This window comes from Manis javanica, chromosome 3 (assembly GCF_040802235.1).
Source record: "Manis javanica isolate MJ-LG chromosome 3, MJ_LKY, whole genome shotgun sequence".
Classification (NCBI taxonomy): Eukaryota; Metazoa; Chordata; class Mammalia; order Pholidota; family Manidae; genus Manis; species Manis javanica.
The window spans coordinates 165,847,493-165,873,050 of record NC_133158.1 but is presented as its reverse complement, the minus strand read 5'-3'; the positions used below and the strand labels follow the sequence as shown (position 1 = coordinate 165,873,050).

The 25,558-nt window shown below is 38.1% G+C and overlaps 1 protein-coding gene across 5 annotated transcripts in view; it reads right to left on the bottom strand.

Moving 5' to 3' along the window:
- Positions 1-25,558, bottom strand: part of PLS1 (plastin 1) — a 115,991-nt gene that overhangs the window by 50,234 nt on the left and 40,199 nt on the right. For 3 of the 5 annotated variants that reach the window (XM_017658459.3, XM_017658456.3, XM_036996429.2), the window contains one exon: positions 1,948-2,046. The exons of 1 other annotated variant lie outside the window; for it this stretch is intronic. In XM_017658459.3, coding sequence (XP_017513948.2) covers positions 1,948-2,017 — 70 coding nt within the window. In that variant the 5' untranslated portion in view covers positions 2,018-2,046. Of the gene's footprint in view, positions 1-1,947; positions 2,047-2,151; positions 2,174-25,558 lie in introns of those variants that run through there. One more of the 5 variants, XM_036996428.2, reaches the window with a different exon arrangement.

The following is a 25,558-nucleotide window of genomic DNA, read 5'->3' as shown; positions in this document are numbered from 1 at the left end:
GGGTGTGTAGTTTCAGTTTGGGACTATTTAAACATTTTAGAGATAAATAATGATATGGTTGCATAACAATCTGAATGTACTTAATGCCACTGAACTGTACACTTTAAAATGGTTAAAATAATAAATTTTATGTTATGGTTATCTTACCACAATTTTAAAAAGAGAAAAAAATAAGACAAATATTCTAATCCCCCTACTTCTCAGGGACCCCAAAATATACCATTGAAAAGGATGGATGGGCATGTCCTTCTGTCTCTGGGAAAAGTCATTTGGTACAAATTAGCAGAGGGATTATTAAATTCATGAGTAGCAATTTATCTTATAAATAAGGCCAGCAAGTACATATTCTGCTAGTGTTAGCACTTCCCTCACACAGAGCAAATTATCTTGCTGTCAAAATTGTTCCAGTAAATTATTTATTCAAAATATCATTGAATAAATATTGCAAGATTATATATCCATGAATCATGAAGATTCAAGTTGGTGTGCTAAACAAATAAAATAGATTGCTACTTCATTCATTTTACTAAGACCTAGGTAGCACTTTAATTCAAGTTACCAAACTCCACCTATATATAACAGGAATACCAAACTAGAAGATACATTTTCATTATTTCTCTGTCAATGCTCAAAATGAGCAGAATATTCCAGTAACTGCCCATTTTTGTCTTGAAGAGACTCTGGCACTGCAAACAATACTCTAAAAAAGGTATTTATGAACAGTGATGTTTTAGAAGTCATACCATATTTATGTAATACTCTAATGACAAATATACCATCCCCCTGTCAGCATACAGGATTGAGGCGTGAATGTGCCTATTCTGCTACCATGCAGATTGTATTTGGAAGATACGAGTTATTCTGGGGGTGTTGTGCAGGGAAGAGTGAAAGTACCCGGAGATTTGCAGATTTCACTTTATTTCATAGCAACGATTTGTTAAGTCATGAGCTTCCTGAGAGTATTAGTCTTTTTTTTTTTTTGGAAAACTTTATTTTTTAAACTCATGTCTTTTTTCTTCATATTGGTCCTAAAACTCAATGTGCATTGCATTTCATCTATATTAACTTTAGTCATTAGTCACTAATTTGTGAGAAATGTAGGCACAAAACAAACGGAGTTCATTATATCCTCCATGGTCTACCATCCAAGTCTGTTTTTCATGGACTGCTTTACTACGAAAAAGTGACAAAGCCTAGAGGAGAAGCCTGCTGAGGAAGGGGCAAGATCGGTGGTGTCACCATCCTATGTGTATTCACTGAGCTCGCCTTTTTGACCTGCAAGCATTTGCAGACTAGAGCAAAAGGTGGCATTTATATTGTTTCTCACAGGTTTCCTAAGAGCAAAATGCAGAAGAACCACAATCCAGCATATGAAGCAGTTTTTTTAAAGAAAAATACAGAGCTGTCAGAATAATGTCATAAGACAAAACATTAAATGGCTTCAAAACGTGGAAGAAAAATGAAACATATGCTTTTAAGAACAACAATAAAATTTTTTAAATTATGCCTGAAGGAAAACAAGACATATGGTCTTTGAAACAGTATTAAGATTTTAAAATATTCTGAATGAAGTATGAAAGTGTTATTGTTAGTGACAAGCACACGAAGGGCAGAGTACAGTTCATAAACAAGGAAGGATTTCTATATAGTTTTTCTCTGTAATGAGAATATCATGTTAAGCATATTCAGCTACACTGTCATTTATTAACCTGGATTATTCTCTGCACAGAAATCATCAAAGAATTCAAAGTCCAATTCTTCTAGAAATTCAAGCCAGTCTTAGTTTATCTTTCAGAAAGAAAGGAAGAATCCAGTTTAACCTAGATAGGAAAAAAAAAGGAATACATCTAGGAGAGGTGGTAGAAGCAATAAAAGGTATTATTCCATTCATGGGAGTCTGGTATCAAGCAGAATAACAATATCATATTTAGTTGTTCTCAAGCATACCTATTTTATTAAATGCTTCTTGTAATTCTTCCAGCTCCTCCCGAGAAATGGTAGTAGTACTATTTTCCATCTTGAAGCAGGAAGGACTGCCTTTGGGTCCTTATAGGTAGAAAAAGCAATGTCATAAAAGAACATTAGCCCTTTGGAAACATTTTATTTAAGCAATACAGAATACACAGGCAATAAAATATCTAGAAGAATCACCTTAGAGGTCTGGCTAACAAGAAGAAATAGGAATAGATCCCCAGGAGCACTCCTTCCCAGCATAGGTCGGCCAGACAATAGCAGAGATTCAATAAAGGAAAAAAAGACACCTGTTGTTTACATCCTGTCCTTACATGTATACAGGGCATAGACATTTCACAATAGCCCACATAATTTTCACTTACATCAATGCTACATGGAAAAGTGTAGCGTTCATAAATGTAAAGCAATCAGAAAGTAAAATTTGAAGATACGAATAATGTCCACAAGAAGACTAAAGCACATCATTTTTGAAATAATTTATTTAAAAATTTCACTGGTCACTTAAAAATCATACCAAATTTTGAGAAGCTCTTGAAGAGTATGGCTCATTTGTCATTTGTGATCTGTACCCCAACTTGTTTAGCATTTTTGGTGTTATTTCAAAATGAGATTTCTCTCTCTCACAGTTATTCTGAGGCCTGGTTCTAATTAAATGTATAATTAAATCTTCTGGTTTTAAACATATATATGCCACTGCCCACTGAAAAAATCTAAAGAGCTCAAGTTAGTAAAGTAGGAAAAAGGGGTAAATGGAATTCATCTTACTCCCCAGATACAGTTTCTTCCATTTTAGTATTAAATAGTCACATTTTATTGACTTCTCTTTTAGAATGTTACTATATTTAAAACTATTTCCAGGCATACTTATTTTGTGCTGAAAGAGATTAAGCAGTCCTTTTAGGATTTTTAAGTACAATCCCCCAAGTCTGCATTTTTGCAAAATGCTAATTTTGTGGTGGCTAGCTTTGAACCTCAGTGGTTTGGGTATTGCATATCCTTTCCCATATCCAAAGTGGTTTCTATCCCTTGTCTCAAGTTGTAAAAATAGTGGTCCAGTTTTAGCATTTGCACTCCGCAGAAAGGATGTAAATTAACAGTCCGTGTGTTGACCTTGCAATTGAAATGATAAATATACCTGGGATTCTATATTTTGCTCATACCTATTCAAATTTATGTCATTTGTTAATTACAGAAACTATTTTAATCCCTCATTATCAGGCAAAACCAGCACATAAACTTACTGAAAAAGCAGTTGACCCATATAACATTGTTTCTTATTTTTAAAGCTTTGTTTTTGTTAGTACAAGCAGTTGCTTCAAGTCCTCTGGCATTTAAATGAAACAAACAGAAGAATATAGAATGATCTTCAAGATATACTCTTAAAAGAAAAAGCAGAAGAGTAAGTATGGTTGGGGAAAGGAGAGCTACATCAGTTGCTTGTTTACAGAGCACCTTTCAGAAGGATACAAGAAAAACGCAGCAGTGATGGCCTCTGCAGGGGAAATGGAGGATTGGAAGCAGAGTGGGAAAGGGCCTTACTTTTCAGTATATACTTTTTTATTCCTTTTTTTTAAACTATAAGCCTACCAAAATGAAAAATAACTGAAAAACAATAGAGGCGATTGTGGCTAAACACTTGAAACAATAAATACTAGTGGTCTGAAAGTACACATTATTGAATATTGATAACATTAATATATACAGTACCTATATCTGTGTGACATTTTTAAATAAGAGCAGCTCTAGTTTCACACAAAGCAAAATACTATGATTAAAATAATAAAACAATTTATAGATTCCCACAAAGGCATGAAGATATAGCAGTAGAGGGGTCAGTGGAAAATATATTGCTTTTTTTTTTAAAATAAAGACTCATGCATAAATATATAGTATCCACATTTTCCAAAGTTTTTGCAAAATTATGATAATGCTGGGATTATTCAAAAACTAAACACAACATACATTTTTATGTGGCATAATGAATTTATTGGAAGCAACATATACTGTTGGTGAAGAAAATACAGTTGTTTGATTTGATAAATTGCTTGCTATGGGGTTTTTCAGTGAAAAAAAAAGTTTCTGCTACAATAAAATAGCACTGACTATATGAAAATTCATGGAAGAATGTATTTCATCCACTGAATTTTCAAAACAGTATGTAACATTTTAGAAAAAGAGCCCGATGATCCTATATCTAGTAATCCAGTATTTATTGTTCTTACTAGTTGCACACTTACATGATTAATGTGCCGTGCACTGACCTAGGTGTTTTGTATCCATTCTCATTTCATCTTCACTACTCCATGAAGTAGGTGCCATCTTCATTTTGATAACTGACAACTGGAGGCTTCATAGGATTGAGTAACTTTCTCAAGTTCGCAAAGTAAATAACTCAGTCTCATAGCTAAGTTATGGCAGATCCCAGCTCCGTCTCATTGCTGCCTCTAGGCCTGTATGCAATGCAGGCTCCCAAATATAACCTGATATCAGGCATATAAATACATATTTGTATGATAATCATACAATTTACATAATATATGAAGCATGCATTATGAAAAACATATATATACTTATGAAATAAGAGCTTGCAATTTAGAAGGAATCAGCACTCTAAAATTCTTTGTAAAGTTTTACAGTTGTAGGGAAAAAAATTCTAGCTAGATCAACTCATATTTATTGAGCACAGAACTTGTCAGTCCTCAAACACTCTAGAATACCTAGTAATTGGAATTCCCTTTGCAGTTTTACAAACGAAGATCACTTAACCAGGACCCAAATACCTGGCACTGAAGCATACACACGTGAATGCCTGAGACAGATGCCTGAGACAGCTCAGAAGAGCACAGTTTCCCAAGGTCAGTGCTGAAAGATACAGCCCAGAGGCAGCCAGGATCACTTGAGCAGACACCCACCAAGAGAACAGGCTATGTGGATTCTGTAGATAGATATATCTTCTGATAGAGTTTGACATGGGCTCTATATTTCTTCCATAATTCTAACACTGCTTTTCTCCTTTGCTTTTCTGGAGTTTTTTTTAGCCTATGCCATTTTAAGTGAAACCTTCTTTCACCAATTAAAGACTTGTTTTTAGCTCTCCTATCCTCAAGTGTGCCCTGACACAATGAAATATATATTTGGAAAGTTAAGGAAGTATATTCTAAAAATAAACTTCTCAATTTAGATGAAATTGGACCTGATCTTTTATCCTCCCTCAAATTTCTAGTTTCCTTTAGCCTTTAAAAGCTTTACCAAAATAAGTCTCAGCAGTCCTTAATGATTGGCAGCATCAAAAGCCCTCAGACCAGTTTCAGAGAAACAGACATTAGCAACAGCCGAGCACCAACTAGATTTTGATGCCTTTCTATCAACCGTAAAGCTCCCAAACGTGAGGGACCCAAGCTGCCTTCACTGGCACCTTTTGGTTTCCCGGCTTTTGTTTTTCCTCCTTCCACTGTAGTGTTGGCCTGGGTGACTTGACATTCTGAGTTTTCAAGGTAGCCACTAACTCAGGTCTGGCAGTCTTCCTCCTAATCCATCCCCCCAAATTCCCTCCTTCCCTTACTCTCCCTTCTCTAGTAATTAATGTAAAAAATGATGGCAAATACCAGACTCACAGAACCCAAGAATGGACTAACAGTTACCAAAGGGGAAGGGACTGGGGAGGATGTATGGGAAGGGAGGGATATGGGGGAAAAGGGGCATTACAATTAGCACACATAATGTAGCGGGGTGAAGGGGGGACACGGGAAAGGCAGTATATACAGAGAAGACAAGTAGTGATTCTATAGCATCTTACTACACTGATGGACAGTGACTGTAATGGGGCATGTGGGGGGACCTTGATAATAGGCGGAGTTTGGTAACCATAACGTTGTTCAAGTAATTGTACATTAACGATATAAAAAAAAATGATGGCAAATATTTACTGAGGTCCGTGGGCCTGGAACTATGCTAACCTCCCCAAACATGAGCTCAGTACGTATTTATCTATTTTTTGACAGATGGAACAAGCATCCTCCCTTAAAATGTAAATTAGAGGCCTACAGAGATTAGGTAATCTGCCAGAAAAGGTAGACAAAATAATACAACATAGGGAATATAGTCAATAATATTGTAATAACTTTGTATGATGACAGATGGTATGTATACTTATCAAGGTGAGCATTTCATAATGTATAAATTATTGAATCACTATGTTGTACACCTGAAACTAACATAAGGTTACATGTCAACTATACTGCAACTAAAATTTTTTAATTAAAAAGAATCTGCTTCAAGTGCCCAAGCTCTTAAATTCTACATGTAGTTCAATTAACATCACTATTCTCTCACTACAAGTGTCATAGGTAGTTTTAAAGAAAGCATTGATGACTACTTCACACTTAAGTATGAATGTCTAATAAACCCTTAAAGTATTCGTTATTCCAACCACATTTATATTTTAAGGGCAAATGCCTGTTTTCTTTAGTAGAATGTATAGTTTATTGTTTAATCAACAGAATATTAATATGTTAGTAAATAAATGAACTACAACTATCTGTTTCTAAAAAACAGAAAATGGAAAAAACAAACTGTTAAAGGAAACATCCAGCGTACCAATTATTGTAAATTATAAAAACACAAAGTACTGTACATGCCATTTACACTGCCATACATGTATAGGAAAACTTAAAAAAAAAACATAGGAATGACACAACAAATTCAAAATACTGGTTGTCTTTGGAGAGGGAGGCACAGGGCAGAGCTGGGGCTGAAGCTGGATCTGTTATTTGTTTTTCAAGATAGATTTGAAACAACTATGGCAAAATTTAACATCTATTCAACCTGAGCATTAAGTATATGGATATTGGTTATTGTTTCCATACATTTCAGTATTTTTTGTTTTAAATAATTCATAATTTCAAAAATGTTTAAACTCAATAAAAATAATAAAATAATAAAGATGACACAAGATTATGTTTTGAGCAGGAAAAAACTTCCAAAGTCCTTCAAGGCTTGGAGAAAAAGTTTTAGGAACCTAAATCTTGATCAATTGAAACAGTTAATAATGTTGTTGCAGAATAATATGTCGAAATATCAAATTGTGTTTTTTCTCCTCCCACTCTCCACCCCAATTAAAGCAACAACTGCTTCTTGTCTTAGGAATTCTGGCAGCACAGAAGGCAAATCCAGCCTGGAATGTGCTTCCTCAGTCTCTTGGGTAGAAGCACAAACTTTCATAGGGCTTACTTAGGCTGGGTGCCTGGGAGTGAGACAGCAGGAAAGGCCAATAGATGACAAAGACAGAGGGAGAGACTATTCCCTCGGGGAGGAGGGAAATCTGTGGATGCCAGCAAGGAAGACTGCTGCCCCAGGTAAGGACTGGGTGCGGCAGAACCTCCACCCGAGGGACCCACAGACTGAGCCAATGGGCATTTCCAGGTGGCCGATGGGTTTCCAAGCCTTTGCACCATTTGAGACTCCAGGACAACAGAAGATAAAGGGCAGATGTCAGGTACCTGAGAAAGTCTAGACAGACTCAGGCAGGATGAAGTATTACAGTCAAGATAGAGTTGTTTTAAAGACAAAGAAATGTGATACATTTCTTTCATACCTGACTTTTATGGGAAAAGCCTTGTTGGTGTTTCTCTGGAGAACTGACTAGAATCCAAGAGGTCCCTGAAGCCCCGGATGAGAAAGGAGGCCCTCACATCTGACCCCTCAGCCTGCACCCTTTTCTAGACGTGTTCACGATGCCAGTGGGGGCTCACGGGGAAGCCGCTTCTGAGCTCCAATGGACTGTTGCCAAGAAGAATTAGGCCAAGGGCGCCAGATCTTCTGAACTTTAAAGGGAAGCCAGAAATCCATATTTTTATGTGAAATTTGATTTTTAAATTTAGCAAACAATTTGAGTTATTATAAAACACCATGTATGTCACACTAGAATTTTGGGCTATTCATTTTGGTTCTGAACCTCCCTAATTCTAAAGTACTTCACTTGGCCTCCTTAGGGCCTTGTTGAAAATGCTGTGCTTTTCTCTAGACATATTCCCATCAATTTAGCTCATCCTAAGGGCCAGAAAAAAAACATTTTGTCTCTTAATGGTCTATACCCAACCGCATTTACGCACCAGTCATCACATCTCTAATTCCAATGAGGGGCATTTCCAATTGCCAGCCTCTCTAAGAGGGGCGAGCAGGTCAGGAGCCCATTGATCACAGATTCCTAGCTCAGGTAAACTGGATCTGCCCACCATCCCAGGATCTTTCACTCCTCATGTATTATTTATATCCCATCTACTCCCCCTCTTCCCCTTGTTACAATATCAGCAACACTTGAAGTATAATTTCTTCATGATGTTTTGTTTACTTCTCTAGCAGATATTTCCCTTCTTCTGATAACAGCACCATTTCAGTTTTGGGGTCCCACTCATTCCCTCTAATCCACCCACGCCATCTGAGTAAAGCTCCAGGTTCAAGCCAATCAGCACATCATATTCTCTGGACACAGAACTTGGTTTAGACATAGGTATAGAACACAACGGGAGGCAAGAAGACACAAGAAGGCTTTTGTGGAACTTTCTTAATGAGAGTCGCACACGGGGGTCTGGGTCAGATTCGCGAGGAGAGCAGCTGCAGCCATCAGGCCTCCACAAGATGAGAACCCGGGGCTGTGAATGGAGCCAAAACCAACAGACAGAAAGCAGAGCCAACTGTGAACTTTAGAAAGCACGACCCGGCAGGAGTGAGTCCCGAATCCCACTGTGCTAAAAAGCCTTTACACTTTTTCAGTTACTTGACAATACTTTTTTTAGGCCAGTTAAGCTGGGTTTCTATTTCTTGCAACAAAGAGTCCAAACTGATACACAAAGAGCAATAACAGACATAATTTACAAAAAGAAAATGGAAGAAGGGCCAGTTCCTCCAAGGACAGAGAGGATTTGGACATTCTGAACTGGGAAAGAAAATTAAACATAATTATATTGTCTGAATAAATTTACATCTAGGTAAGAAGCATTATTTTTGCCATAATTTGTATTTTACTACCACTACACCTGATCCCAGAAACTCAATGCATCAGTGAACTACAGAACAGTCAGTTTCTAGTTCTCACAGCAATTGGCAGAGCTGAAGATCACATTCACAGCCTAAAGGCCTCTGTACCTTCTGCCAATTTTTTTTCCTTCCTTCTATCCAGAAAGATTCTTCCCATTTTTCTCTTCCTTCATCTGTAGCTAAAAATGACACACTGAGTAGTAATATGAGAAATGGCAAGTCCTTCTGGTGAGAGGCAGGGCAGGGCACAGGGCACTCTCACTGCAATAATAAACAAGTCAACAAATCATTAAAATCGGGATGACTAATGCACCGCAGGTAGAGAAAAGAAAAGGTAATTCACCCAATACCTGAGAGTGAAAGAATAGACACTGAAGATGTCTGTGGGCTTATCCAACAGCCCACCAAGAGCAGGCAACCCCAAACATCACATCCCTGTAAATTAGCTCAGTTTCCAAGAATCACTGGACCCACACTTCAGCAGCACCCATGTTCTAATTTGCCGTGGGGCAGTTTCCAAGGAACAGAGGGAACAAGAAAGATGCATGGTAACCAGGAATTCAGGAATAAATGAGGATGAAAAAAACAAAATTCCCCATCTATTCTTGTAATTGCATTTTTACATGTGATCAAATGTCTAATGTAATTGCAACCTCTCAAAGAAATTGGCCTGAAATAAATTCTAAGTAGAAATAGTAGAAATGACAGGTTTCTTCAGGATATATATCTGCTGCTTTTATTGTTGTTTTGTACTTCCAGTTCATAATTATTTCATGAGATGTCAAAGTATCACTGTTCAAAATTACACAAGCTGCCTAATTATTCTCTATTTTTAAACTCTAGAGGAGGAAAATGTTCTAAAAGCTAATGTCTTCCACAACAGAATCTTCTCTTGTTTTTTTGTCCCTTTAATCTGTACTTCAATTTCATTCATCAGGTTATGGCCTCAACAATTTTAGCCAAACTTATGTCTCTAGACTCTAATCCTTCCCTGTTAACAGTTCTTATTCCCGAATATCCAAGAGAAAAGACTTCTTTTTCTCCTGAGGCCTTTCACGATTGTCCAATAACTTCCCTTCATGTTACTTCCTATCCCTAGAAATTGTATTCTCCCACATCCAAATCTTTACCTGCCCTTAAAGCAGAGCTCAAATTCCAGTGAATTTCTTCATTGCCCTCATTTCATTTCAGCACATGTTTATTGAGAACATCTAAGATGCTAAGTGTTGTACCAAGTGTTGGAGGCAGTCTAATGATGACTAACCCTCCACATCTGGCTGTCAAAGAATTTACAGTCTAGCAAGGGCATCAATAAACCACAGATGACAGCAGTGGCGAGTACACGAGATTCCCTCACCCAGTGAGGGGTCACTCACCCACTGCAACGCTTTCCCACTGAGCCTGCAGTTGCCTCAGGATCCCCTGCTCACCACAGCCTCACACAGCCCTACCGGAGGGTCAGCCCTCAGAATGAACTAGAATGTCACCTCCAGAACTTAATACAAGCCAGAATGAAACAAGTAGGAAAGGAAGAATCTTCTAACTGGAAGAGTCAAGGAAGACTTTACCGAGGAGGTACCATTTGAGCTGGACCTTGAAAAATGAACAGGCAGAGAGAAAAAGATGCAAATCCCAGCTAAGGGAAAAAATTCTTAATTGTCTCCCCACAGAGCATTGAGTCTAACAAAATGGAGTCCTTAGCTCTCTATATTGTATTACAGCATCTTATCACCTTGTAATATTTTATTATAGGAAAAAATACAACATATATGCCCTCAAGAAACTTAAAAATTTTGAGGTGGTAAGATGATACAGTATAAATACAAATATTTAGTTAAACACTCCACTTTTAACTTTCTGGTGATAATGATGGTGAGTGAGCCTATTCAGAAGGTGTTACTCCTTTGAAAGCCTCTGTTTCTGCTAGTCTTTTTGCTTATTGGTAACTTCCATCCATAAGAAATGAAAAATGACCCCTGCCATCTCCAAAGATGTCTGTATTTAGAGCAGGCCAATGCTGGCCAGCCTGCGGACTCCTCCTTTCTCCACTCTCACAAGTCAACAATTCACTTCTCTGTTTCTCAGAAAACAAGTGATATTCTTACTCCAAACCATACTATCTAAAAAGGAATTCTCTCTGACTTTAAAGACTCTCAGCTTCATCTGTGTCCCCTTATCTACTGACCATGTGTAGGGAATCCCCCCAACACCCCACTTTTCCTACTGTTCTGTGAGGACAGCTGTCCACTGCTTCACACCAAATATGTCTGGCCTTGAGAAACCTAAAAACACAGCATGTTGTACCCATGGGAAAGGAGCTAGATAAGGGCCTTGAAGGCCAGACACCTGGCCATGAAGGCCACACGACATCTCCAATATTTATGCAACAATGAATTAGCACTGTAGTAGTGTGATAAGTACAGCTTTATGCAGAATAAAGTGGCTTCTTTTGAGCACCCTCCATGACAACTCCTGCTGCCTTCTTTGCTCTTCATGTTGCCCCAGAACCTCAAAGGGAACCCAGACCCCAACACCATGGAAACATTTAATCTACCTTCTTGGTATTTGTACCAGTTAAGGTATTTTGACTGTAAGCAACAAAAACTGACTGTGGCAAAATGTACCAAAAAAGGAACACACAGGACGGGGACTGGGGATTGGCTCAAATAATCAAGAAAGGGCTGAACAAGGGAGGGTCTGGAAGGACAGGTGCCAGGCAGATCTAAGGAGCTCCAGGGTGGAAACTGTGAAGTGCCACTTCACAACACTGTCTCCAGCTGTGCTGACCACAACATGGGGATGACCATCTACCAAGCAGAGTGCAGGCTACATGCCCATCCCAGTGTCAGGGGATTCCACAAAGACAAGACCTTATAGCTGTAGAAAATTGCTTGCTTTGTCCTAAGTTCTTTTGCCTTCTGCACAGTCTCTATGTTTGCATGAGCTCATGCAGCAAACACAAAGGTTTAAATCCGACTTCCAAGCAATTAAGCAGGCCAACTTAACAGTCTTCTCCTGACCTGAACTCATCACACCAATCAAGAACACCTGTGACAAGAAGGTCATAGAAACAAGACTCCTAAAATCTCCCCCAAACTCTCCACAGAAAACACAAAACACAGTATTTACACACAATGGCAGTTCAAACAAGGCAAGGGAGACTTCCCTCTCCCTTTAACAGTAATAAGCATTCATAGGTGCTCACCATGGACTAAGCACTGTTCTAAGTAATACATATATTATCTCCCTCAATCCTCAGAGCAACTATATGAGGTCAGTAATATTACAACTCCCATTTTACAGTTAAAGAAACAGAGGCCAAAACTTCATAATAAGTGGCAGAGCTGGGATCCAAGACCAGGGAGTTTGCCTGTCTGCACCTTTAGTTACATATTGCCTTCCTAGTGATGGTCTTCATACAACCCTTTCCATACCTGTATCTCAACTTACACACTGTGACCATTTCTTGTTAGAAGCTGCCCTAGAATCTGGCTTTCCGGTATAGAATGGTTAGGGTGAAGTGTGGACACACTGTGATCTGTCTTACTAGAAACTCAGGGAAGGATTTAAATGAACTTTGTGAGAATATGAATATTTCACATTTTTTTCTTTGCCTCTGGGAAAGTACCTATTCCTATTTCCTGTGTGTAGTCACAGGAAATTATACATTAGGGAGATAATTGCCCAGATTCTAACTGCTTATAATGCCAAATGTCTCACTCAGAATGAATGCTTCAATACCAACACCAAAAACCTGTCAGAGAACAGGAAGCTATGAGTCATTTCCAAGTGCTCTGGAATAATCCAGCATTACTTCCTAGGCTATAATCCCCTTTCCTCCATTTCCAGCCAAGAATATCTAATGTAAATGATTCACAGCAACACAGACATTCCAGTCCAACTTGTGTCCAAGCGAGCCTACCCAGGGTGCTTCCATGTCAGGGTTTGAACTTCAACCTCCAAAACACACATTGGTTTAAACTGGAAGCTTTTTGCTTTTTAGGTAAAGATACATATTAGCACAGTGTTTACAGGAGTTGAAACTCTGCAGTACTTTATTTTACAATTTGCAGAATTCAACTCTGACCTTTTTTATCAACTGGCAAAGGAAGGAATTAGCTTGTGTGTGTGTGTGTGTGTTTTCAATGACCCACAGCAATCTTTCCTAAAATCCTAAATTTCTATAAGTTACAGATAAAAATAGGTAGTACCAAAAAATATTTTCAAACAAATGCAAAGATGCCATATAAAGAATTAACTATCAAACTATTGCTACAGTTTTCTTAAAGAATACAATTAATAAGCTTACAGTTTCATCACTTTTTTTTTTTTTTGAGAGGGCATCTCTCACATTTATTGATCAAATGGCTGCTAACAATAACAAAACTCTGTACAGGGGACTCAATGTTCAATGTACAATCATTAATCCACCCCAAGCCTAATTCTTGTCAGTCTCCAATCTTCTGAAGCACAACAGACAAGCTCCCACACGGTGAACAAGTTCCCATATGGTGAACAGTACAAGGGCAGCCACCACAGAAACCTTCAGTCCCGATCACACACCATGAACTACAAACGATCAGGCCAAATATGAATATTCGTTTGATTTTTATACTTGATTTATATGTGAATCCCACAATTCTCCCTTCTTCTTCTTATTTTTAATAAAATGCTGAAGTGGTAGGTAGATGCAAGATAAAGGTAGAAAACATAGTTTAGTGCTGAAAGAGAGCAAATTTAGATGATCAGGTGTGTGCCCGTAGACTAAGCATCAATCCAAGCTAGACAAGGGCAACAAAACATCCTGTTTTATCATTCTTTTCAACAGTCTGCTTGCTACCAGCCCAAACTTAGCAGGTTTGAGGTTTTTCCCTACGCACAAGAGATGGACGCCCTCACAGTGCAACTAGATATTTGCCCAAGAACTATGAGGTATTTTTGCTTTTTGCTATTGGAGACAGGAAGGAAGCATTACCCACTACAAGCTCTGGAAGTTTTCTCTCACCAGAATCTTGGCTTTGGAAAAATTAATCAGCATTTTATATTTATTAAGCATTATATACTTTCCAAAGCAGGGCCACCTCCATTACCTCATTATTAGATATAGGCATCAGAATCAAGACGTTGCAGCACAGGGAGGTTTAATGATTCATAACTTTTATAAAATCCAGTCCCCATAGATGAGAGAACTGGCATCTAGACTGAGGGGTAAAATGATGTTCTCAGAGTTCCTGACAATGTTGGGTAAGAGTATTTACATCAAAAGAGAACCCAAAAAACAAAAGCAAATAATCCAATTTAAAAATGGGCAGAGGAGCTGAACAGACAGTTCTCCAAAGAAGAAATTCAGATGGCCAACAGACAATGAAAAGATGCTCCACATTGCTAGTCTTCAGAGAAATGCAGATTAAGACCACAATGAGATATCACCTCACAACAGTAAGGATCGCCACCGCCCAAGACAAACAACAACAAATGTTGGTGAGGTTGTGGGGAAAGGGGAACCCTCCTATACTGCTGGTGGGAATGTAAATTAGTTCAACCATTGTGGAAAGCAGTATGGAGGTTTCTCAAAAAGGTCAAAATAGACATACCATTTGACCCAGGAATTCCACTTCTAGGAATTTACCCTAAGAATGCAGAAGCCCAGTTTGAAAAACACAGATGCACCCCTATGTTTATCGCAGCACTATTTACAATAGCCAAGAAATGGAAGCAACCCAAGTGTCCATCAGTAGATGAATGGATAAAGAAGATGTGGTACATATACACAATGGAATATTATTCAGCCATAAGAAGAAAACAAATCCTACCATTTGCAACAACATGGATGGAGTTAGAGGGCATTATGCTCAGTGAAATAAGCCAGGCAAAGAAAGACAAGTACCAAATGATTTCACTCATGTCTGGAGTGTATGAACAAAGAAAAAAACTGAAGGAACAAAACAGCAGCAAAATCACAGAACCCAAGAATGGACTAACAGTTACCAAAGGGAAAGGGACTGGGGAGGATGGGTGGGAAGGGAGGGATAAGGGGGAGGAAAAAGAAAGGGGGCACTATGATTAGCATTTATAATATGGTGGGAGGCATGAGGAGGGCTGTGCAACACAGATAAGACAAGTAGTGACTCTACAGCATCTTGCTATGCTGATGGACAGTGACTGTAATGGGGTTTGTGGGGGGCACTTGGTGAAGGAGGGAGCCTAGTAAACATAATGTTCCTCATGTAATTGTAGATTAATGATAGCCAAAAAAAAAAAAAAAGAGAGAGAACCCGAAATAAAAACCACTAAGGAACAATACGGTCAAAATCAAGACACACAGGCATTAATGTTTATATGCCCTGGGTTGTATAGCTTTAGAAATAAATTAACAAGAGCACAATCACTGTAGGAGCTGTTAACTGTTGATAGTTTAATTAGTCCAAAGCAAAGTATAAAGAAATTTTGGATACTAAAATTAGTAAATTACGAAGGTATAAAATTTTCTACAACTCTTAGATTATAGTTCTCATTTTTCTGAATTAAATCAAAGTTAGCTCTAAGGCCTACTCAACATGATCATTTAGGAAGACCAATGTTTGTTAGATAGGTCCCTCTCCATTCTGAGATATACTAGGACCCCAGAGTTTATATGAGAATAGCAACAGTGGAGAAGACCCTTTCTGTCATCAGTGAGCAAGAGAAATATTTCCCTTTCTGGGCCCATATCATCCATTCAAAAGCAGTAGCATCCAGACTCTGAATGACAAGTCTGGAAGCAGTGACCTCCCAAGGTCAGTCCTAGTCATCTAAGAATCGTCTATGTACTCAATCCCCTGAGCTGTGGTCTTCAAAGTCATCTTGACCCTCTTCCCCACTTACCTCCAAATTCTGGAATATCCCCCTCCTCTCCATCCTGACTTGTCACTGCCTTAGTCCACACTCTGGTGTCTTATCAGGGCTAATTCAGGAAGTCCATTTCTGCTGTCCTGGACTCTCTCTATTCAGTATTTGGCTCCTACTCTGAGCCCATCAGATTCAACATATTTCCCCCAAATAGAGCCAACCTAACCATTCATTTCAGGCCTTGAACACAGCAGAAAGCTGTAAGTGGAACATAAAGCCAGAAATCATGAAGGAGCAATCTTCTCTGTAAAGAGAGATGCTCACCATGGACTATGAACAGAAACAAGGCCCCCATAAGAAATCAACCCCAAATCTGCCCTGGGTCTGAGGACATGGACTGAATTCACATCATATCACTGTAGGAACCCAAGAAACCAATGAATCCATATGGATCTAACAGAGACAGAAGCAAAACTGCCACTGGGAAGACCTCTATGAACCAGAGTATATGCTGAACTCCAGCTGAAGAAAATGCTCTCAACATGAGCTCACAGACAAAACTTACAAATCATATAAGAACCCACCACCACAGAAGTCAGTAAGAGACTTCCAAACTGTAAATCATGAAAGAGAAATAGTTTTGAAGTAAATGTCTAAAATGTTCAAAGGTAAAAGAAGGAATTCATTCATAAGTAAAAAAACAAGGCATAACTTTTTAAAGTATATATTTTAAGAAGAGCAAAAAATACTTTATACAAAAATGATAACAGAAGCTATTGGGGGAATAAGGGTGATGAGATTATGAATAATTATCTTCTATATAGTTGCATATTTTCCAAAATGACCATACATTACTTCTATAACAAAGAGACAAAAAAAGGAAGAAAGAAAGACTCACATTTCTTTTATTAAAGTATCACAGATATACAATCTTATGAAGGTTTCACATGAGCAACATGGTGGTCATTACATCCACCCATATTATCAAGTCCCTGACCACATACCCCATTGCAGTCACTGTCCATCAGCGTAGTAAGATGCTATAGAATCACTACTTGTCTTCTCTGTGCTATACTGCCTTCCCCGTGACCCCCCTACATTATGTATCCTAATCATAATGCTCCTTAATACCCTTCTCCTTCCCTCATCACCCACTTCCCTTTGGTAACCACTAGTTCCTTCTTGGAGTCTGTGAATCTGCTGTTTCATTCCTTCAGTTTTGCTTTGTTCTTATAGTCCACAAATGAGGGAAATCATTTGGTACTTGTCTTTCTCCACCTGGCCTATTTCACTGAGCATAATACCCTTTAGCTCCATCCAGGTTGTTGCAAATGACAGGATTTGTTTTCTTCTCACAGCTGAATAACATTTCATTTTGTATATGTACCACATCTTTATCCATTCATCTACTGAAGGACACTTAGCTTGCTTCCATTTCTTGGCTATTGTAAATAGTGCTGCAATAAGCATAGGGGTGCATCTGTCTTTTTCAAACTGGGCTCCTGCATTCTTAGGGTAAATTCCTAGGAGTGAAATTCCTGGGTCAAATGGTATTTCTATTTTGAGTTTTTTGAGGAACCTCCATATTCCTTTCCACAGTGGTTGAACTAGTTTACATTCCCACCAGCAGTGCAGGAGGGTTCCCCTTTCTCCACATCCTCGCCAACATTTGATGTTGTTTGTCTTTTGGATGGTAGTCATCTTTACTGGTGTGAGGTGATATCTCATTGTGGTTTTAGTTTGCATTTCTCTGATAATTAGTGATGTGGAGCATCTTTTCATGTGCCTGTTGGCCATCTGAATTTCTTCATTGGAGAACTGTCTGTTCAGATCCTCCACCTATTTTTTAATCAGGTTATTTGCTTTTTTGGTATTGAGGTATGTGAACTCCTTATATATTTTGGATGTTGACCCTTTATCAGATATGTTGTTTAGGAATATATTCTCCCATACTGTAGGATGCCTTTTTGTTCTACTGATGGTGTCCTTTGCTGTACAGAAGCTTTTTAGTTTGATGTAGTTCCACTTGTTCATTTTTGCTTTTGTTTCCCTTGCCTGAGAAGATGTGTTCAGGAAAAAGTTGCTCATGTTTATATTCAAGAGATTTTTGCCTATATTTTCTTCTAAGAGTTTTATGATTTCATAACTTAAATTCAGGCCTTTTATTCATTTCAAGTTTACTTTTGTGTGCCGAGTAAGACAATAACCCAGTTTCATTCTCTTACATATAGCTGTCCAATTTTGCCAACACCAGCTGTTGAAGAGGCTGTCATTTCTCCACTGTACATCCATGGCTCCTTTATCATATATTAATTGGCCATATATACTTGGGTTTATATCTGGGCTCTCTAGTCTGTTCCACTGATCTATGGGTCTGTTCTTGTGCCAGTACCAAATTGTCTTGATTACTGTGTTTTTGTAGTAGAGCTTGAAGCTTGGGAGCATAATCTCCCCAGCTTCATTCTTCCTTCTCAGGATTGCTTTGGCTATTTAGGATCTAGAAAAGACTCACATTTAACCAATCCCACATGGTAGTTAAAAATAATCTTGAAAAAAGTGACAGGATGAACCTTGAAGTACTACTAGAATAAATCCAAACTGGTAACTAAAGGAATGCTCCACAATCTAGTCAAACCCACAGTCAGACACCACCTCTGCTCACATTACAGGCTCCAGTCCTACCGAGCACACCAGCAGATCCTATACATGTTAGTTTTTTCTTAATACCAACCCTTTATACATGTCCATTTCCAAGAATTCCCTCTATGCTTTCCTCACCCTGTAAACTACGGGTAATCATTCCCGATCCAGCTAAATACCATCCACTTGTAGAGTTTCCTCAATGCCCTCAGACTAAGCAGTCCCTCAGCAATGCCAAAGAAAGTCATTCAACACTTCAGTTAATGCCATTTTACACACTGTATCTCACTACCATCAAGGGCTATGCTTTTGGGGATGTAAGAAACCCCTTACCTGAGATCATCTCTGAATACTGAGTGTCTAACACACTGCTTATCCACAGTTGGTGTTCAATGAATATTTGTTCTATAAATTCAAGTGCAGAAAATCATTAAAACCCTAACAAATACAAGGTCAGGGAAATCATCTGCTCAGTGCAGTTTTTCCTCCCTTAGTCTCAGAGAAGTGAATTAGTTTCATCTACTCACTGTTTACTTACATCTTCTTGAACAACTGCCATTGCAAATACTATCAGCCAAGTGTTTGATTTTTCTGGTTTTGTATTATTTCCTATCTCTGGCATACCATGAATGTAAACACTCATTTTGTCTTCCCTAAGCTATAAAATTCTCCCAGCTGACTTCGATCATCATCAGTGAGCTGTCTGTAGCAAACATGGTCATTCCAAGCTGTCTTGGGCACTGGAAATCCATGTGCAAAGAGGAACATAATCTCAATTCAATTAAATTAAGTAAACAGTTTATGACTGTGCAGTGTTCAACACTATGTTAAGGAGATATGAGAAAGATTTATTCTCCGTACTCAAAAGTTTAAAGTCATTCAGCCAGCTATGCACTTAGTCAACTGCTAAGCACTGTACATAGAGCATCAGGACATTTAATACATCGTCTAGGCATTCCAGGTGCTTATGAACTAGTTGGGGGGAAGAGAATTAGAAAGTTAAATAAAAATGCTACCATTATGCATGTAATCAATAACATTCAGCAGGAAAAAAAATGCTAAAAGATATTAAAATGATGTTAAGATGTAAAATGATGTTACAAGAGGTGCCACAGAATAGATAGTGTGGTCTGGACACAATGAATTAAGAGAAGAGGGAGAGGCTTGTGTATAGCCAAACGATCCAGAAAGTGCTCCAGGGAGAAGAGGGAACTGGGGAGAGACAACATGTTATGTCAGGTATAATGGGGTAAACCTGCTAACTAGTAACTTACTGTTTCAGAACCCCCTACCCCATCCCCCCCACCATTCCACTACTAAAGCAAGTGGATTTGAAGGGGACTCAGTACCTTAGTGAAGGAATATCACAAGGAGCACAGACCAAGTGAGAACTGAGACACTTCAGCAGGTGTCAGCTGGAAGGGGCATCCACACCCAGGAACTAGACAGGAACGTTAAGGCTCAGCAGAAGTCAGCGTCAGACAAAGGAGCCCTGAACTAAACTCCTCACCCTCACAGCCATGCCACGACACAAGGAAATTTCTGAAAACTTAAATACCACCCAGGAAAGACAACTGAGTTCAGCCATAAGTGAATTACCCTGTATGACTAGCAAAGTCTTCCACTATGTGGGTACCGATGGTAGAAACTATGCTGTCATAGAAAACGAAAGACATTTCTTACACACCTAAATTTTAAAGTATGAGAATTCATCTTTGCTACACAAGTTTAAAAAAAAACCAGATACAAGATTGTAGTATACCATTACATTCCAAAATGAGCCTCAAAGACACATATGGTATTGTTAGAGTTCAACACATCAGCACCACACCCAGTCTTTTTAAAGCAGGCATGTTTCTGCCAGCCCTCAAATACCACTGTTCTCCCTGTATTTCAAAAACAGTGCTCTAGACCAGTTAAGCAGGCCATGGACTGCTGAATATAGCAATCCTTCAAGCCAGCATTCCTGCCCTAATGCAGGGCAGTAGCCCCAGCCTTCCTTCTCAGCATCCTGTGGCTTCCTGCCTTCCACTGCGCTCTGAAACCTGACAAATCCAGGATGCAATGCTGGCTTTTCATCTGACCAGCTGTGCAGGCTTGGGCATCTGACCTCTCTGGAAGTAATAAAACCAATCTCAGAGGGTTGTCAGGAACAAATGAGAGAGCATACGTGAAAGGTCAGGCATTACTTTATTGTCTCTTTCAGGGGATTATATATTTTAAATGACTTAATTATAGGATAAAAAGCTTGATTCTCTTTTAAATGAATTTCAAAACATCAGGTGAAGCAAGCAGACAGGAAAGAAGGTTGAGAGACGACAAAATCTCCTGGTCCCTAATCACATCTTCTGATGAAGTTGTCCAGCTTCTTTGGGAGTGTTGACAGCAGGAGGGTGAGGAGACAGGAAAAGAATGGGGAAAGAGTTTGGGCATTTAAAGCAGCTCCATATTTTATATATGTATAGACATCTGGTATGATGTTTACTTACAGATAAAAAGTAATATTGCACAGTGAATTTGGGATATCCTTTAATTTATGCTTTGTTCTTTTTCTGTTTTTAATTCTATACTGAACACACAAACAAAAGTTAACTTTTTGGACTATACCTTCATAGGCTTTTCAGGAGTTTTTAAAGCATAATTTACACATAAAACTTTCCACTTTTAAATATTATGTTGTAAGTGTTTCTTTAGGACATTACAACTTGTCATGAACATCCTTTCTAAACTAGACATTTATTTATTTATTTAATTTTGTTATCATTAATCTACAATTACATGAAGAACATTATGTTTACTAGGCTCCCTCCTTCACCAAGTACCCACCACATACCCCATTACAGTCACTATCCATCAGCGTAGAATCAGTACTTGTCTTCCCTGTGTTACACAGCCCTCCCCATGCCCTCTCCTACACGCTAATTTTACATGCTAATCATAATACCACCTTGCTTTTTCCAACCCCTTATCCCGCCCTTCCCACCCATCCTCCCCAGTCCCTTTCCCTTTGGTAACTGTTAGTCCATTCTTGGGTTCTGTGTTTCTACTGCTGTTTTGTTCCTTCAGTTTTTTTCTTTGTTCTTATACTCCACATGAGTGAAATCATTTGATTCTTGTCTTTCTCTGCTTGGCTTATTTCACTGAGCATAATACCGTCTAGCTCCATCCATGTTGTTACAAATAGTAGGATTTGTTTTCTTCTTATGGCTGAATAATATTCCATTGTGTATAAGTACCACATCTTCTTTATCCATTCATCTACTGATGGACATTTAGGTTGCTTTCATTTCTTGGCTATTGTAAATAGTGCTGCGATAAACATAGGGGTGCATCTGTCTTTTTGAAACTGGGCTACTGCATTCTTAGGGTAAATTCCTAGAAGTGGAATTCCTGGGTCGAATGGTATGTCTATTTTGACCTTTTTGAGGAACCTCCATACTGCTTTCTACAATGGTTGAACTAATTTATATTCCCACCAGCAGTGTAGGAGGGTTCTCCTTTCTCCACAACCTGGCCAACATTTGTTGTTGTTTGTCTTTTGGATGGTAGTGATCCTTACTGTTGTGAGGCGATATCTCATTGTGGTTTTAATTTGCATTTCTCTGATGATTAGTGATGTGGAGCATCTTTTCATGTGTCTGTTGGTCATCTGAATTTCTTCTTTGGTGAACTGTCTGTTCAGCTCCTCTGCCCATTTTTTAATTGGATTATTTGCTTTTTGTTTGTTGAGGTGCATGAGCTCTTTATATATTTTGGATGTCAACCCTTTATCGGGTCTGTCATTTGTGAATATATTCTCCCATACTGTAGGTTACCTTTTTGTTCTATGAATGGTGTCCTTTGCTGTACAGAAGCTTTTCAGCTTGATATAGTCCCACTTGTTCATTATGCTTTTGTTTCCCTTGCCTGATGAGATACGTTCATGAAGAAGTCACTCATGTTTATGTCCAAGCGATTTTTGCCTATGTTTTTTTCTAGGAGTTTTATGGTTTCATGACTTACATTCAGGTCTTTGATCCATTTCAAATTTACTTTTGTGCATGGAGTTAGACAGTGATCCAGTTTCATTCTCTTACATGTAGCTGTCCAGTTTTGCCAGCACCATCTGTTGAAGAGACTGTCATTTCCCCATGGTATGTCCATGGCTCCTTTATCATATATTAATTGACCATGTATGTTTGGGTTAATGTCTTGAGTCTCTATTCTGTTCCACTGGTCTACGGCTCTGTTCTTGTGCTAGTACCAAATTTTCTTGATTACTGTGGCTTTGTAGTAGAGCTTGAAGTTGGGGAGTGAGATCCCCCCACTTCATTCTTCCTTCTCATGGTTGCTTTGCTTTGGCTATTCGGGGTCTTTGCTGTTTCCATATGAATTTTTGAATTATTTCTTCCAGTTCGTTGAAGAATGTTGTCAGTAATTTGATAGGGATTGCATCAAATCTGTATATTGCTTTGGGCAGGATGGCCATTTTGACGATATTAATTCTTCCTAGCCAGGAGCATGGGATGAGTTTCCATTTGCTAGTGTCCTCTTTAATTTCTCTTAAGAATGTCTTATAGTTTTCAGGGTATAGGTCTTTCACTTCCTTGGTTAGGTTTATTCCTAGGTATTTTATTCTTTTTGATGTGGTTGTGAATGGAATTGTTTTCCTGATTTATCTATTAGTTCATTGTTAGTGTATAGGAAAACCACAGATTTCTGTGTGTTAATTTTGTATCCTGCAACTTTGCTGTATTCTGATATCAGTTCTAGTAGTTTTGGAGTGGAGTCTTTAGGGTTTTTTATGTACAGATCATGTCATCTGCAAATAGTGACAGTTTAACTTCTTCTTTACCAATTTGGATTGGTTGTATTTCTTTCTTTTGTCTAACTGCTGTGGCTAGGACCTCCAGTACTGTGTTGAATAACAGGGGGGAGAGTGGGCATCCCTGTCTTGTTCCCGATCGCAGAGGAAAAGCTTTCAGCTTCTTGCTGTTCAGTATGATGTTGGCTGTGTGGGCTTATCATATATAGCCTTTATTATGTTGAGGTACTTTCCCTGTATACCCATTTTCCTGAAAGTTTTTATCATGAATGGATGTTGAATTTTGTCGAATGGTTTTTCAGCATCTATGGAGATGATCATGTGTTTTTTGTCTTTCCTTTTGTTGATGTGATGGATGATGTTGATGAATTTTCGAATGTTGTACCATCCTTGCATTCCTAGGATGAATCCCACTTGGTTATGGTGTATGATCCTTTTGATGTATTTTTGAATTTGGTTTGCTAATATTTTGTTGAGTATTTTGTTTGAGTATTTTTGCATCTACATTCATCAGGGATATTGGTCTGTAATTTTCTTTTTTGGTGGGGTCTTTGCCTGGTTTCGGTATTAGGGTGATGTTGGCTTCATAGAATGAATTTGGGAGTATTCCCTCCTCTTCTTTTTTTTGGAAAACTTTAAGGAGAATGGGTATTATGTCTTCTCTGTATGTCTGATAAAATTCCGAGGTAAATCCATTTGGCCTGGGGGTTTTGTTCCTGGGTGGGGGTTTTGTTCCTGGGTAGGTTTTTGATTACCACTTCAATTTCTTTGCTCTTAATTGGTTTGTTTAGATTTTGTGTTTCTCATTGGTCAGTCTTGGAAGGTTGTATTTTTCCAAGAAGTTGTCCATTTCTTCTAGGTTTTCCAGCTTGTTAGCGTATAGGTTTTCATAGTATTCTCTAATAATTCTTTGTATTTCTACAGGGTCCATCATGATTTTTCCTTTCTCGTTTCTGATTCTGTTGATGTGTGTTGATTCTTTTTCTCTTAATAAGTCTGGCAAGAGTCTTATCTATTTTGTTTATTTTCTCAAAGAACCAGCTCTTGATTTCATTGATTTTTTCTATTGTTTTATTCCTCTCAATTTTAGAGACATTTATTTTTAACAGCTTTTTAAAGGTATAACTGACATACACTAAACTGCACATGAAGTTCAAAACTTCAAGTTTTTTTGACACACTATACACACTTGAAACCATCACTAAAATCAAGATAATGACATAATATGCCCATAAGCTTCCTCATGCTCCTTTGTAATGCCTCACTCCCATCTCTCCCTGTTCCCAAGCAATCAGTGATGTGTTTAATGTCACTGTAGATGAGTTTGCATTTCCCAGAGTTTTATATAAATAGAATCATGCATACATACTCTTTTATACTGGCTTATTTTACTCAAAGCATAAATATTTGTAGATTTATCTAGGTTGCTGTGTGTTTTAATACTTCATTCCTTTATATATTCCTGAGTAATACTCATTTGTATGGATAAATCAGTCATTTATGTTGTTTACAGATTTTGGTTATTACAAAAGAGCTGTTAGGATCATATATATAATTTTGTATATGGACATATGCTTTTTCTTTAGCAAATACTTATTCTGTAGTTTTCTTGTAATTTCTTTGTCTGGTTTTGGCATCAGAATAGTGGGCCTCATCAATGAGTTGGGAAGCATTCCCTCCTATTTGTCTGGAGGAGTTTGTATTGAGATAGTATTATTAGTTCCTTAAGTGTTCATCAGAAGCCATCTAGGCCTGGAATTTTCTTTGTGGGAAGGTTTGTAATTACAAATTCAATTTCTTTCATAGATTTATGGCTATTCATGTTATGTATTTCCTCTTCAATAAGCTTTGGAATTTGCTTCATCTAAGTCATCAAATGTATTAGAATAAAGTTGTTCATCATATTTCCTTATTTTCCTTTTAACATTATAGAGTCTGTAGTGATGTCACCTCTCTCATTCCATATGTGTCTTTTTTTTCTAATCAGTCTGGCTAGAGCTTTATCAGTTGCACTGATCATCTCAAAAACTAGCTTTCATTTCACAGATTTTTTTTCTCTGTTGGATTTTTTTTTCTTGTTTTCTGTCTCACTGATTTCTGCTGTGATCATTATTACTTATACTGCTTTGGGTTTATTTTGCTCTTCTTTTTCTAGTTTAAGGAGGAGAGTAAAGTCACTGATTTGAGTCCTTTCTTTGTTTCAAATATGGCTGTTTAGTGTAGTAAGTTTCCCATAGTTTTGCTTTAGGGTTGTCCCACACATTTTGATATGCTGTT